Source organism: Trichosurus vulpecula, chromosome 1 (assembly GCF_011100635.1).
Source record: "Trichosurus vulpecula isolate mTriVul1 chromosome 1, mTriVul1.pri, whole genome shotgun sequence".
NCBI lineage: Eukaryota > Metazoa > Chordata > Mammalia > Diprotodontia > Phalangeridae > Trichosurus > Trichosurus vulpecula.
Genome location: NC_050573.1, coordinates 148,096,906 through 148,113,052, shown reverse-complemented (window position 1 = coordinate 148,113,052; position 16,147 = coordinate 148,096,906). Strand labels below are relative to the sequence as shown.

The window sequence follows — 16,147 nt, the reverse complement described above, 5'->3', positions numbered from 1 at the left end:
GCTGCCCCCATCGATGTCTTGTTAGACAAGATAAACATATGGGAGTATACATATATATAAATCTAGGATACACATAATGCGTTCAGGATGCATATGATAGTCCAGTGAGTAATAAACATCTCTATGAGCCAGTACACCTCCAGTTCAGCCAGTACACAGCCAGTTCAATTCTATAGGTGCAGCTGGCTACTGTATCATAAAGAGAGACAAGTGTTTTGCTAGAGCATACTGTCCCTAGGCTGGGGTGAAACTGCCTGAGACAGCATCTTGAGGCTAGGGAGAAATGTGATTTTAGAATTGGGGTCCAAGTACAGGCACCCAAACGCCCCATCAGAAAGGCTTGTATAAGTGAGACTCACAGAATGGGGTAAGCAGAACCAAGATAATAATTTATACAATGACAGGCTTAGAAACTGATAATGACAGGCTTAGAAACTGATAACTCAATGATCAATCATAATTCCTGAGGATACAAGATACCCACACCTCCTGACAGAGAGTACTTAGAGGACAGAATAAGACATTATTTTAATGGCCAATGTGGACATTTGTTTTGCTTGATTCTGTGTGTGTGTGTGTGTGTGTGTGTGTGTGTAGAGGAGTTATGTTTTTCTTCTGTTCTCAAATGGGGGAGAGTAGGGAAGGTGGGAGGAAAAGAATGCAGATCTGAAAATAAAATAAGATTTAATTTTTAAAATCTAGGCAAACTCTATCTATTTCCCTAATCTTCTCAAAAAAAAAAAAAAGGAACTAAATTTGTCTGAAATAGAATGCTCTTAATGAAGCCATACTGCCTTTGAAGTCAGTAAATCTCCTACCTTTCTTGCAGTGATTTCAGTGGCCCTTAATTGAGAGATATGGATTGGTAAATGCCAAAGTCAGATGAGCACTAGTTCCTGAGTTCCTCTTTAGGTAAGTAACATTCAAAAATCTCTCTGTATTTGAGTTTCTCCATCTGTAAGATGAGAATTCTATTGACTGTACAAAAGTGATAGCAGTAAAACTCAGAACATGCATTCTTAGGAATATACTCTTACAATGGCTTCAACAAGAATGGGAGTGGTAACCTTTCTTAGTTTATAGCTCCAGATAGCAATAATTTATTGCCTAACCTGATTAGGGTAAACTAGAAAATAATTAGAGTGGCAGCAACTGGACAGTTACATTATAATTTCTTAAGAAAGTCCAAACACATATAAGGGATATTGACAGGGCATTAGAAGTCTGAGTGAAGCCTTGATCTCTTTACCTGGGTGCCATACATGACACACAAAATACAACACTAGGCACTATTATCTAAAGATGGAAAACTTACCTTGAGGTAAAGAAAATTAATTGGCATAATCCAGAAAATAAGCATTAAACTTAATCTGGAACAAAGCTTTATCATCATTTAATCCCCAGTTCCACTGCATGCTGTGCATGTGGACTCTGAAGCAGTATGAGTCACAACCCTGGACTACAACGAATCTCCACACACCATAACAGCGACAAATGGTAAGGAGATTCAACTTTCTATGCCTAGAGCCTAGAAGAATACCTTATACAAAATAGGTATTTAATCAGTGTTTTTTAACACTTGGTTCCCTCAAATATTAAGACAAATTCTGGTGGCATGAACTAACATTAAAACAGGCAAGTTTTCCCACAACATAGACTACATCAGAGAAACACGCAACACAAAGTCTAGAGCCATGACTGTGCCCTCTTCTATATCTGCATCCTGGAGCTCCCTAATCTTCACACTACACTGACAATGAGATCCAAAACAGACTAACACATACCCTCACCCAATGGGCACAGGCTCAAGATGCCAAGTGGAGTTTCAGGGAAAGTTGTTTTAGCTGTAAAAAAGAAGAGATAGATTTAAAAGATCTGGAAATAATAGACTATAATCAGGTGGCCTCAGGAAGAGCAAGCCCATATTTTGGCAGCTTTGTCTAACAGTAGCTTCTTCTAGAGATTCAGGGCTTCTTCTCAACACTAATTCTTTTTCTTAACTCACAGCCATACCCTTACTTTCAGGAGAAGGCCTCATACACTTTGAAAAAAAGACTGAGTCAATGTGGCAGATTCCTTAGATCCTCTCAACTTGACCTCAACATATTGTCTCTATATCTTATTCTCCTTCCTTATCTCTCCTGCTTCATTCAGCATATCTAAGGACCCCTGAAGTGGAGCTATGTTGAAAACTGGACAAATAAAAAAACTGTGCAAATAAGAAAGTTGTAAGGCCAGCTGAGGCTGGTGCCAGGGGAAACCTTACATCATCCAAGTTTCACTCCACATGTGGGTATACCTTAAGGCTCTATCCTGAGCCTTCCTTCCCGCTCTCTCTACACTAACTCAATGATCTCATCAGCTCCCACAGGTAAAACTCTAGATTGACAACGATGTAATATCTAGTCCTGGTCTCTTCTCCCGACTACAATGCTATATCACCAATGCCTACCCAACATTTCCATCAGGATGTCTCACAGGCATCTCATACTCAAAACATCCAAAACTAAGTATCTTTCCCCCTAAACTCCCCCTCTTCCTCAATCCCTGCTTCTGCTGAGACTCTGACAATCCTTCCAAACACTTAGGTTCACAACTTCAGAATCATCTACCACTCCTGTCTCTCCCTCTACCTCTCATATCTGATCAGCTGTCAAATCTTGTAGATTCTATGTCCACCTCTCTTACAAATGCCCCTTTTCTCTCACTCACAAGGCCCCGCCCTAGTTCAGGTTGTTATCACTTCTCACTTGGATTAATGAAACACCGTTTTGCCTTGAGAGGAAGTTGGGAAGCACAGTGGGTAGAGCTCTAGGCCTGTAGTCAGACAGAACTGAGTTCAGATCTGGCCTCAGACACTTACTAGCTGTGTAAATCTGGGCAAGTCACTGAACCTTTGTCTGTCTCAGTTTTCTCGACTGTAAAATGGAGAACATAATAGCACCTCTCTCCCAGGGTTGTTTTAAGGATCAAATCAGATGAAGTTTGTAAAGCACAATGCCAGGCACACAGCAGGACAGCAGGCACTCAATAAATGCTTGTTTCCTTCCTTCCCTCCTTCCCAATGCATCTTCCTACAATCAGTCTCACCCTCTCTAATGTACCCTCCACATGGTTGCCACATTAATATTCCTAATGACCTAATGACCGTGTCATTCTCCTGTTCAAGAAGTTCCAGTGGCCTTAAGCTCCAAGGGCCTCCTTTCAACTCAACAGTTAAGATAAAAATTCCCTCGTTTGGCATTTAAAGCTCTTCACAATCTACTCCAATCAACCCTTCCAGGCTATAATACTCACAACATGATTCCACTTGCTAAAGTGACCTTCATTGTATTCCTTACAGAATATCTTCTAACTCAGTTTCTCTGCCTTTGTACGTGCCCCTTCCCTTTTCCTGAAATGCCCTCCTTCCTCACCTCCATCTTTCACTATATCCCTAGCTTCCTTCAAAGCTCAGTGCAAATACCACCTCCTACCCAAAGCTTAAAAATATTCCACTCCCCTTATTTGCCTCTAGCCACCCCCCCCAAAAAATTACTTTGCATATAGTTTACATTTAATTTTCTATGTACCTATTGACTACCCACATAAACACACACTACATTTTCCCCAATAGAATGTAAGCCACTTTACAAAGGGGCTGTTTCATTTTGTCATCATATCTCCAATGCCTAACCCAATACCTGGTACATAATAGGCTCTTAAAGTATTTATTATGCTTTTTAGATGGAACAGAAAAGAATACTTCATTTGTTTGATACCTGCCTTACTAATCTAACCCCAAATCAAATACTGTCCGCCTAACTCATATACATAGTTAACTTCCTTTCTGATACTTGGTAGCCATCATACCTAAAAGAGAAAAGGTTCTGAGCTTTACAATAACATAAGCATGTTAAATGCTGAATTTGAAATCATGGGGCCTTGCATTCCAATCCCAGCTCTGCTACTTAGGACCTGAGTAATCTTGGAAAAATTTCTCGCCCTTTACATAGGCCCCAGTTGTTGCTGTTGTTGTTTTTGATAAAATGGACTGCCTTCCATCTCTTAATCCTCTGATCCTATGAAATTCTTGGGTTTCTAAATGGGAATTCAAGCCAATATAAGTGTGACAATACACTGGCCCTTCCTGCCACTTATCCCAACAGATTACTGGTGAATAAATGAATAAATAAAAGCACAAAATTAATTACCTAACCCATTTTATTCACCTTAGCAGTAAAACAAAAAACCTTGGAAAAGGAAAAGAAAATTTTTATTCTGAATAGTGCAAGATAAAAGAAAATAGAAAAAAAATTTCCATACCACAGTCTCTATCCAATCCACCAAGCAAACTCTCTCCTCCAACCATGTCTTTTATTACTCTCTTTGTCCTTCTGCTATTTTTATCTCCTGTCAAGCCTTAAGTGGTTAAAAAAGAACCTAACCACCCTACCCTTCATTTGAAATTATGAGTTAACTTCAAAATCTGCCGGATCCATTTAATTATTAGTACAGTAATATGCAGAGAACCCATCTAAGAAAACAAACACAGTGCTACAGATAAGGACTCTTTCAGAAATAATGAAAAGTCTTGTCTTTTCCATTCTGTCATAACCTTTTTTTCTAAGGATGGGCCTTTTGCCCAGAAATTCACTAAGATTGTAATTTCCTGGCAAAATGCCTTCACAGAAAGGAAACTGGGATTTTTCTCATCTTCTCTCATACTTAAAGTCTTTCATTATTTTTTCTCAATTTATCTTTCTTTGGACCAAATGGAATGAGACTGCTCCTATGTTTCCTTTTTTATTTTCACTATTGTTTATAAAGGAAATAAATGGATGCTGCAGTCTATACTTAAGTCCCAGATATTCACAGCATTCGCTTTTTGAACACAGAACTTTTTAGAAAACTATTACAATATTTTATCTAAAATACATGAGTACATTTAAAATAACTTTAATCCATCACTCTATCGCTATCTGGAGTAAGTGCTATTTAAAAAAAACCTTTTGCTTTTTTATTTTAGAAAATAGAATTATGTTTGTGCAGAGAACTTGATCTCTTAAATCAGTTGTTTTTAAGTATGTAAGACAAGACAGGCAGGAGGTAAACCTGAGCAAGAAAAAAAAGCCCTAAAATCTGATAGCTCAACATTTTGTCACTAGTAGTGTGTTACCTATCCCAGATTCTTTCCTTTCTTGTATCTTTCTAGTTTAAGGAAACCAGAAACTAGGCCAGTTGAGAAATTTAAAGAGAAGGAAGAAGAGAATGGCAGGACACTTGTGGGTCAGAGTATACCCAGAAAAAGTTCCTAAGAGAACAAAAACAAAAGCCATTCCAGTGAATGCTTAACTGGTTTCTAATACCTAATTCATACACATCTATGCTGAAACTCTAGCCCAGACCTGGAAACGTACTATGAGAGAAGAGCAGGGGAAAAAAGGTAAATACAAGTTCAAAATTTTGAGGTAGTTATCTTTGTGTTGTGTTCTCCATAAAGAAGTCACACAACCCCAAGGATTTCATTGATTTCTCCATTTATAAAGACTAAAAATAATAAGGCATCTGTCTACATAAATCCATAGGCAATTTCTGAAACCATTCCCCTGCAGATGTATAGACTAACTTATCTTGCCCTCACCTTCCCCTGCCACCCCCTTACCAACCTGCAGCCATATATGATGAAAAGTAAGCCAGAAAATAGTTTCACTTTCTGCACACCCATGAGCCATCTTCTTCACTAGGCAAATCCATCTTAAATTTAGATACTACAAACCACCATCACTTGGCCTCCCTCAAGATTGGGAGAGTATGCACAGATTATTACCTGGAAACCTCTATAACTGAGGCCCAACAGACAAATTTGTAAAATTTATTTGGAAAATACAAATAAAACATTTTTAAAACACACAACTTTGTAAACCAGTAATTAATTACCCTTCATTCCCCTTTGCATTAAGAAAACAGGCAGAGAGCAATACCCATTCTTTCTTCTTCACCTCACCCCTCCCCTAAGATGAGGTGCAATGCTTCAGCCAGCGACACTACAGCACAGAACCTAAGCTCCACGACTAGTCTTACAATAAGAGAAAGTATGCCATCCATGACAAAAGAAAAGGGAGAAAGGGCAAAATACTTTCTAACAATGTTTGCCATTTTAAATTACTTTGCAAGTGTCAAATTAACAATATAAATTATTTTTGTGGATGTCAAAACTGCCAACCCCACTGCCTAAATTCTTGATTGTTCTTTCTTTCGTCAATTCATTTCTTTTCAGGTGATGACTTCCAAAGAATCCAAATGCAGAAATTTCCTAACATAAAGATCATCTCAAAGAATATTCATTTAGGAGCACAGATTTAGAGCTAGAAGGGACCTTAAAAGTCATCTAGTTCAGGGATTCTTAACCATTTTTTGTGCCATAGACCCCTTTGGCACTCTGATGAAGGCTATGGACCCCTTCTCAGAACAATGTTTTTAAATTTATAAAATACATGGAATTATAAAGGAAACTAATTATATTGAAATATAATTATCAAAATATTTTTAAAAAGAAAGTGCATGGACCCCATGTTAAGAATCCCTAATCTAGTCCACCCCCTCATTTTGCAAATAAGAAAAGTAAGGCCCAGCAAAAGTAAGTGGTTTACCCAAGGCAATATTGGTAGTGGCAGAGACGGGATTTGAACCCAAGTGTTCAGACTCCAGAATCAGTTTTATCTTCCCACTATATTATACCGCATTTATGCCCAGGCACTTGTTAACATTAAGTTCAAGTTTCCTCGAGCACAAAAATAATATGGCTAAATTACAAAAAAAATATATATGAATGAAATTCAATCAATCGATAAACATTTATTAAGCACCTACTATGTTCTAGGTACTGTTCTAAGCACTGAGGATACAGAAAGAGGCCAAAGACAGTTCCTCCCCTCAAGGAGCTTACAATCTAAAGGGGGAGACAATATGCAAACAAATATATACAAAACCATATACAGATTAAGTAGGAAGTAATTTAGAGAGCTCCTTTACCAAGTGCCAAGCACAATGATAATCTCTAGGGATACAAAAAGAGAAAATGCCTACCTTCAAGGAATTTGGATTCTAATAGGTGAAAACTAGACCCAAAGGGGAGAAGAGACCAAGGAAAGGAGCTTTGACCTGGAAAAATGGAAGCAGGGGGGTTTACAAGAAAGTTGGCATGCAAATGGTTTGATGCCCTGGGTGGAAAGCTAAATTCAATGTGAATTTGACCATGGTGGAAATCCTAGGGTAAGCTCTCCAAAGGTAAGTGGTTTGACTTCCCTAGGGACTTGGAGAAATGAATTCAGGAAGACCAAGATATGAGGGTCCAGGCCTCAGATCCAATGTTCAGGATGCTGGTCCAAGTGAGTGGGAAGATGTCAGCAATGGCACTGAAGAGGATAAAATGACATGGATAGATGTGAAACTCAGATACCTATCCCACCATCCCCAGAGGCACCCCCTCCAAAAAAAAAGAAAGATTAAATTTTAGGGTAAGGAATAGAAAACTGTATCCTGAGCATAGCAATAACCCTAGCCTGAGATTCACAAATCCACAGAAATAGTAGACTACTAATTTCCCAAACTTTAATAAAAAAATAAGTGTTGAACTGAATAGGAACACCGCCTAAAGAGAGTAAGTTGTTTCTATGTAACTGCAAACATTTCAATAGCAAAAAAACATCAAGATGATTAATTCAGTCTTCCACCTTTCATTCACATATCCGGTACCACACAGACTCAGAGTTTACCTGAAGCCTTTCCTCTTTGATGTATACACCCTAATTAATAAAACCATTATTGTTAAGTACTCTCTGTAACTTTCATTCCTGCAAAGTGGTCTGACAAGATAAACTGTTCTCTCCCTTGATCCAGCTTGGAAAGGTTGAACATAACACACACTAGAATATACATAGTATGGATATAGTGATCCTTTTATTTGTATTACTATTATTATAGGCACACATTACACACAAAAATGGATGCAGTCTTCATGGCATCATAGTGACTCTAAGGGAAAGTAAACCATCTGTACTACTGCACTTAAGATTTAACATCTTTCTTCCCAAAGATGAGATTTCATTGACTCTACCTTCAGCTCCTCAATGAAAGATGAACTATACAAGAAGTAGTTAAAAATAAAAAGAGGAAATAGTGTATCTTATGAAGAGAGAAAAATGAATAAGGGAGTTCCTATCAAGCTAATGTCAATTTTCATTTTTGATGGTTAAAGTGTGGAGCAGACCAGGCAAGGGGGCAACAAAAGATGAAGCTAATCCATAGTTGCTTCCACTACTCAAGGTCAGACTACCCTGAAAGGCAAATGGGCAAATTTGCCCAGTGACCTACAGAATAACCTGCACTTATTTTATTTTGACTCATAAACTCTACTGTATCAACAAATAAAGTGTTCTGCCCCTTCTAGGAGGCAATTCAGGCCCACAACAAATACTAGGTTAACAGTAGCAATGCTGGCTCTTTCAGCACTCCCATAATTGCTTTTATATCCCAAATATGATTGTAAAATACAAGTATTTAAGGTGATATCTGAAATAGAGGAGACAGGGGATACAATAAAAAGTACAGTGAGGCTAATAAGGGTTTAAGTGATTTGCTTAAAATTCAAATATAAGGGCTTAAAAGGAATCAGAAAACAGAAAGGCCAAGTTTCCTGATTCTCAACACTCCATTCACAAGAAAACATAAAATCTGGTGACCTAAAGTGAAAGTACCATGACCTTAAAATTTCAGAGCAAATAACTGATAAGTCTTCATAATTGTAGCCAGATATTTTGTTTGTTTCCTCACTGGCTCCAGTTTATAAATTACTGATTTAAACCTAAATAATTTAACCTTTGCCAATAGTTCAAAAAAATATCTAAAATGAATAATGGAAAAATTACTTAACAGATACTTAAAACATTCAACCATGGTAGGCCCTTAAATTTACCACTTAATCTCAACCAAATAGATGAATGAGTTCCTTTTGGGACTGAATGCCAAATCCAATGGTCTTTCCTCAATCCTCATTCTCCTCAATGTCTCTGTAATCTTTGACACTGCTGATCACCACCTCTTCCTTGATACTCTCTTCTTTCTAGGTTTTCAGGGCACCACTCTATCCTGGTTCTTTTCCTACCTATATGACCACTTCTCAGTTACCATTGCTGGATCCTCATCCAGATCATGCCTTCTAACCACAGGTGTCCCTCAAGGTTTTCTATTCTAGGCACTTTTCTAACTCTATAGTATTTCATTTGGTGATCTCTATCAGGTCCTGCGAATTTAATTATCATCTCTATATATCACGTCTATCCTACGCAACCTCTCCACTGATCTCCAATCTCACATCTCCAGTTGCTTTTCTCTTTTCACATCTCAAACTGGATGTTCAGTAGACATTTTAAATGCAACATATCCAAAACTCATCTTTTCCCCTAAACCCTCGCCTCCTCCTAAATTCATTACTGTTGTTGAGGGCAACACCATCCTCCCAGTCCTTAGACTCACAACCAAGGAGTCATCCTGGATTCCTCACTATCTATCACCCCCCCCCCACCCGATACTTAGTCTCCTGCCAAGGCCAGTTGGTTTCATTTTTGCAATTATCTCTCATATATACCCCCTTCTTTCCTCTAATACTGTCCCCGCTCTACTGCAGGCCCTCATTACATCATGCCTGAACTATTACAAGAGCCTGCTGGTTGGTCAGCCTCTCATTTGAATACCACGGAAGTGAACTTGAGTTCTCAAAGGCTATATTAGCTCTGGCAGGTCCTACTGAGCTGCAAAAGCTTCAAGGACAGACTCTGTGACTGATGTACAGGTAGATTTGCTGTCTGATAACTAACCCTGCTAAATTCAACGGGGCTCACTGCCAGCTGGCAATACAGTGATAAATTTTTCATTCACAAAGACCTGTGGGGGAAAAATTCTCAAAGACCACTAAGTGACAGAGTGTTTGTGGTCTACAATAGTAGGCTCCAAATCTCAGAATGCTAGAGCTGGAAGGGAACTCAAAAATGATCTATTCCAACCACTTCATTTTGCAAACTGGAGAATAGAGGCAAAAAGTAATTTCAAGAAGTTACACAGTTATGTCGGAGCAGAGCCAGAAACGGAATTCACGCTGATAAAAAAGTAGTTGGGGGGGGGGAGGAGGGGGAAATAACCTGGCATCTCTGAGGAAGCTGAATCAGAGGACTCAGCTCAGGCGCTACTTCCTCTGTGAAGCCTTTCCTGACACCTCCTGCTAGCAGTCTCTCTCCCTCCTCATTTCACTTCACTGACTTTCAAATGTATTGTAAGCCCCCAACAAAATCTAAGTTCATTAAAGGTAGAAACTGTTTCACCTTTGTCTTTGTATGACCAGTGCTGCCTTACAAGTAGCAGGAACTTAATAAATATTATTTTAATTTTTCTGCATTAGAGGAGGAAATGAATAGAATCACAGAATGCTAGAATAAGAAAGACCATTAGAGAACATCTAATCTAACCCTTCAATTTTACTGATGAAGAAACTGTGGTCAAGAGAATAGAAGTGATTTGCCAAACTGAGGCCACATTGCTGACAAGAGCTATAACCAGGGCTGGAACCTGTCTTCCAGCACTAAGTTGGGTACGTTTGACAGGGAAGCTACTGAAGTAATCTTGATATGGATAACTGTGACTGGACTAGAATGGCCTGGATGGAAAAAAATAAACCAATTTCAATTCATTGAAAAAAAAACCAGCAAGCACCACCACCTTGTGCTTCGTAGATCTTTAAAGAACTGACAAGACTTGGTGATGATCTGGCCATGGAGAATGAAAGAATCAAAGTACACATAGACAGGAAATACCAGACTAAGAGAATGGAATTAGAGTTGTAGATTTGGAAATCATTAGCAAATCACTGACTGTGTATGATGGGATGACTGCTAAAGGAATGCCCCAAGAGGGATAAAATAAAAAGCCTAGGATGGACAATTAAGAATTTGGAAGAAGAGGAAATCAAAGGAGCTGGAAAAGCAATATTAAGGTAGGAGAACCAGAAAACTACAATGTCACAAACTAAACTAAATCTAAAAGAGACAAGAATTTCAGAGGTGAAAACAATGCCAAATGTAACAAAGATATCATAATTGAACACTAAAAACAAAACTGTCAAACCCCACCTAGTAAAATCCAGTAACTCTCCTTTGCAAACATGGATTAGGGTTTTCTGTTCCTAATCCCACTGCCTTGCTTACTTTATTGTGCCTTGATTACTTTATAACTGTTTAACAGTTACCCCAGAATTTCAAATACTATCTATGCTTAGGTATCAATTTTGGGCCTCAGTTTCCTCAACTGTAAAATGAGGACCCCTTCCAGTTCTACCTCTTGACCTCTTTCTACATAATTCTATACATCTTCACCTGAAATCCCATGTTTATCATGTCAAATTCAGCACGAACTCTATCCACAATACTTCTCTTCAAAATTTCCTTATTTAACTACAAAAAAAATCACCATAATTCAAAAACAATGTCAATAAAACTAAAGTCTTATTCAAGTGACACTGGGTTCTCAAAGGTTATGCCAGCGCAGGGTAAACCTTGGCAGAAAGTTTTCGGAAATATGGCCTTTTTTAGACAGATTAGTTGAATTCAGAGAAGCTTATCCCCAAAATGTTTGACACCAGGTAATGAAGATTTTGACTCAGAGTGGATGAGCTCTGTATCAGTGGAACAGACTGAAGTTACCTCCTGATTTCATAGCCAGTCATCACTTAAACCCAGGATCAATACTTTGTTCCACAGTACTTTTCATTCATTCACATTCACTGATACTTCTTGTCGATATTATTTCTGCAAACTATTTTTGGCTGCCTTCCTACCACTCACCTTCGAAGCACTCATAAAAGTTATTCTGTTCTTCTAAAATCAACTTCAAATCAACTACACTCTTGATCTAGTCATTTCCCTGCCTTCCATCATCCTTCACTTACTCTTCATTCTGAACATTTGTTTCTTCCTATTCTGATTTATGTGAAAGAATGTACATTTGTTCCTTTATTAGTTACACTCTGCCCCTATACACCTGCCACATGGAATCCAAGAGTTGCAAAGGGACCTAAAAGGCCAGCCACATAGCCCAACGCACAGATGATCAAGAATTTCCTCCACCGCATCCAGTCAGTATTGGCAAGAACAGAAATTGTAGGTTAAAGGTCTAAAGATTTGAGTTCTAGTCCCACTTCTACCACTAATTAGCTGCACAATCCTGGGTGAATTATAGTCTCTCTTAGCCTCAATCTCCTCCTCTGTCAAATGGAAGATGTACCACTTATCTTCCTTTCCTCAAAAGACTCATATAATGAATGACCAAATGAGATAATGAATGTGAGTTTTTAAAGTATACCAAGATGGGGAAAATGTGCAATATTTATTATCATTATTTTTCCCCTCAAGAAGTCCTTCCAAACCAATTTGTCTCTTAAGATAAATAAAAACAGAGACTGCTGAACAAATGCAAATACCACTAGGAAAAGTACAAACCATCATAAAAATTACCACCTTGATACCCTCACCATTTCCCCATTTTCTCAGTATAAACAGTTTTCTCCCAGGGCTCTTTCTGTAATTTGGCATAAAAATCCACTGGGCAGGAGATTCATCTTTCTTCCTACCTATTAACATCTATGTAACATATTCTAATCTTACCTGAGGTGATAGCCTTTATCTAACAAAGGGAAAACAGAAATAGAAAAGCTCTCCTTCTATTCAGTTTTTCAGGATGAGCTCATCCAATTATTTCAGCAGTGCTACCTTCTTCTTTATTCCAAATGAAAAAAATATATAACTTTACCTTTCTCCGGTTAACATTAAATTTGGCTACATACAGTAAGCTTACACTTTTCAAAATGCTAGAAGGAAATCTATCTAATAATGGCTTCTGTTTCAAGTGAACTGATATTAAGTCCCTTTTGGGGACCACTTTTTTTTTTTTACCTGAACAGATGGCTTCCAGGCCTCAAGGCTCACATGTCTAATGTATACAAGTCATAACAGCTCCTAAAACGTCAACTTTCTTTCGAGAGCCCATGCTCTCGAATAAAACACCTTTTATCTCAAAGATCTCTTAAGTATCTAAAAACATGAACTCTTTGATCCTCCAAATGCCTCTTTTGGTGAAGATTAGGATCTTTATTTTACAATTTTTTTTCCCAAAATTAAGATCTTGGTTACAAGTCGTATCTAACACCTACTAGAAAGTTTCTTCATTCTCTTTTGAAAGATAGGCTTATAACCAGTGGATCTGCTTTAATCACATACCAATACAAAACCACTTACAATACACACTGCTATATTTGCAATACAAATACCACAGTATATTCCAAGAGCTGACCATAAATAAAAGGCAACTGGCTTGACAGGCTCAGAGAAAAACCCAAAACCTAGAAAGAGAGAGAGAGATTAAAAAAGAAAAAAACTCTATTCTAATTTGGTCTCTGTCTAGGAGCCAGAAGCCGCCATGAGTTCATCAAGAACACCTGTCAATGAAGCATTTCCACAGGAGGGTTTTCGGAGGTCTCTGACTCTATTAATATTTAATTCCTTAAACTGGGCACGAACAAGCCAGTTAAAGCCTGGTCTTCCTAACGAAGGGGTGAAGCTGCCAAAGACTTTGCAAATAGTCAGTGCCATCAGCCCTACACAACTTTTTGATACTGCCGCTGCCGCCCAGACCCTGGAGTGGGGAGTCCACCAGTTGTGTGTGCACCCAGCCCGTGCTTTAGAAAGGGGGAGGGGGGAGGGGAGATGCTGCTTAAGGGGAGGCGGATCGGCTTCCCGACGGTAAACTGAGTCTCACATATACATACATACATACACATACACACACACACACACACACAAAGCACACACACCCTCCAGGTCCCCAGCAGGCCCCGGCACCCCCACCCGCATACACACACACACCCCGGAATTGACCCAGCTCAGGCCGGGCTCCACCGGCCGGGCCTAGCAGCCCCCGGCCCTCCCCTGCGCTGGCCCTAGCCCGCGCCTCCTCGCCCGGGCCCGGCGGCGGCGGCAACGGGTGCGCGCGCGGCTCCTCACCTCTTGGGCGCCGGCGGCTGCTCCATGGCCCGGGGCGCGGGGGAGGGAGGGGGCAGACCGGGCCACCGACCGTCCCGGGCTACGGGGAACCTCTGCGGGGAAACTCCGAGAAACTCGGACCAACTTTGCCGTCACTCCGCGGCGGATCCTCCGCCTCCTCCTGCCCCGCAGGCGGCTCTCGCGTCCTGCCCCGCCCCCGGGCCCGCCCCCGGGCCCGCCCCCTCCCTGGGCCCGGGACGCGGCAGAGCGCTGCCGCCGCCGCCCAGCGCAGCCCAGCAAGGCTGGCGTGGGGAGCCGATCTCCCGCGGTGATGGGAGGACGAGGACGAGGACGAGGACGAGGACGAAGACGAGGAAAGACGGAGTTCCCTAGTCCGGAGCAGCCCGAGGCATCACAGGGCGCGCCCCGAAGCCGCCTTGGCCCGCCCGGAAACCCGGCGGGAGCAGCACGTGCTGAGCCGCGCGCTCCCCACTCCCACCGGGGCGCGCTCCCCTTCCCCCACCGCGCGCGCTCTCCCCCCATGAGCGCGCTCCCGGCCTCACGAGAGCTCCCCCGGCCAGGGAGCCGAGCCACCCCACCCCCAACCCCTGCGGGCTTCCCCCAGGCCGGCGGGAGGGCTAGGAGGCTCCAGGGATGGAGCGCTGGACTGAGAGTCAAGAAGAGCCGGGTTTAAATGTTGCCTGATTGACGAGCCGTGTGATGACCCTGAGCAAGTCCCTTAAAAAGAAAAGACTCTGCCTCAGTTTCCCCATCCAGAAAATGGGGGTGTTACAGCACCTTCGGTGTGACCCTGAGAAAGTCACTTTTTAAAAACTCAGCCTCAGTTATAGCTCGTATCTGGCAGGGTTGTGAAGATCAAATGAGATAACAGACGTGAAGTCAGTCTATTAGCATTTATTAAGTGTCTACAATATGCCACATGCTGTGCAAAGTGCTGCTGTAGAGTTGTTATTATAAGGGGCTTCATCAGTGGAGCCAGAGAGATGGAAGGGTCACGGCTGGTACTACTGTGGAGAGAACTGGAGCCCACTTGCTTGCTATCTGTATGACTTGGCCAATTAATCGTCAAGTATTTATTAATCACCTTCCAAGAGCCAGGTGCCAGGATCTGGAGGGAGCAGGGTGCCTACAAGTACACTACAGAGAATGAAACCATCTCTACTCTCAACTTACATTTTAATGGGCTCAGCCCTTAGCCTCCCAGGGCTGCAGTATCTTCATCTGTAAAATGAGGAGTTGGACCAGATGGCCTCAGAGATCCTTCCTAGTTCTCAGTCCAGGATACGGGGAAAACGGTCTTGGTGCAGTCTTACACAAGGACTTTTGGGGACACCCTGAATTCTCCAGCCAGTGAACACCAGGTGTGAATTCAAACCTGGTCCTCTTACTGTCATTGAGGTGCTTTCATATTATTAATTTTGAGTTATATTTTCATGGGCCGGTATTATATTTGGTATAGCTCTTTTCATGCATTTAAGGAGTAACTGGAAATTCTTGTTTTACTGTCTTGTACTTTCCAACAGGGCAGTGTAGGAGAAAAAACACCTGACTGGAGTTCAAAAGGTTCGGCCATTTTACTACCTGCCTGACCTTGGGCAAATCATTTAAACCCTCAAGGCTTCTGTTAGTCTGTGTAAAATGAGGCGGTTTAAACTAGTTGATCTCTAAGCCTCCTTCCAGCCCTGAGTCCTGTGGCTCTATGACAACAATCAAGCAAGCATCAACTCTTTTGCTTTTTAGAGAATCATTAATTTAGTGGTGGGAGAGAATGTCAGTGCCTAGCACTAAAATAAGGAACCTCCAACTTGTGGGTCCTACATCAGAGTCATTTGGCCTTTCTCATTCCTTGTATATGCGCTTCGATTCTATGTATACAATGTTTAACATCAAGCTCTCAACATATGACTGTTATTCATATTACCAGGTTACAGTTATCTTGGGAAATGTAACCAAGTTTCCTGATTTGTATTACAACGGGAAAGTGCACCTATGATTTCATTGGTACAGGGAACTTTGAAGCACGTCTGCACACCTTCTCTGTAGCTTCTAGTATTAACATC

General features: G+C 40.8%; 1 protein-coding gene across 1 annotated transcript in view; it reads right to left on the bottom strand.

The window, feature by feature from the left end:
- Nucleotides 1-14,253, bottom strand: part of STK3 (serine/threonine kinase 3) — a 492,549-nt gene extending 478,296 nt beyond the window's left edge. The window contains exon 1 of the mRNA XM_036757214.1: nucleotides 14,088-14,253. Within this exon, the coding sequence (XP_036613109.1) occupies nucleotides 14,088-14,113 (26 nt within the window). The 5' untranslated portion in view covers nucleotides 14,114-14,253. The remainder of the gene's footprint in view (nucleotides 1-14,087) is intronic.
- Nucleotides 14,254-16,147: the final 1,894 nt, after the last annotated feature.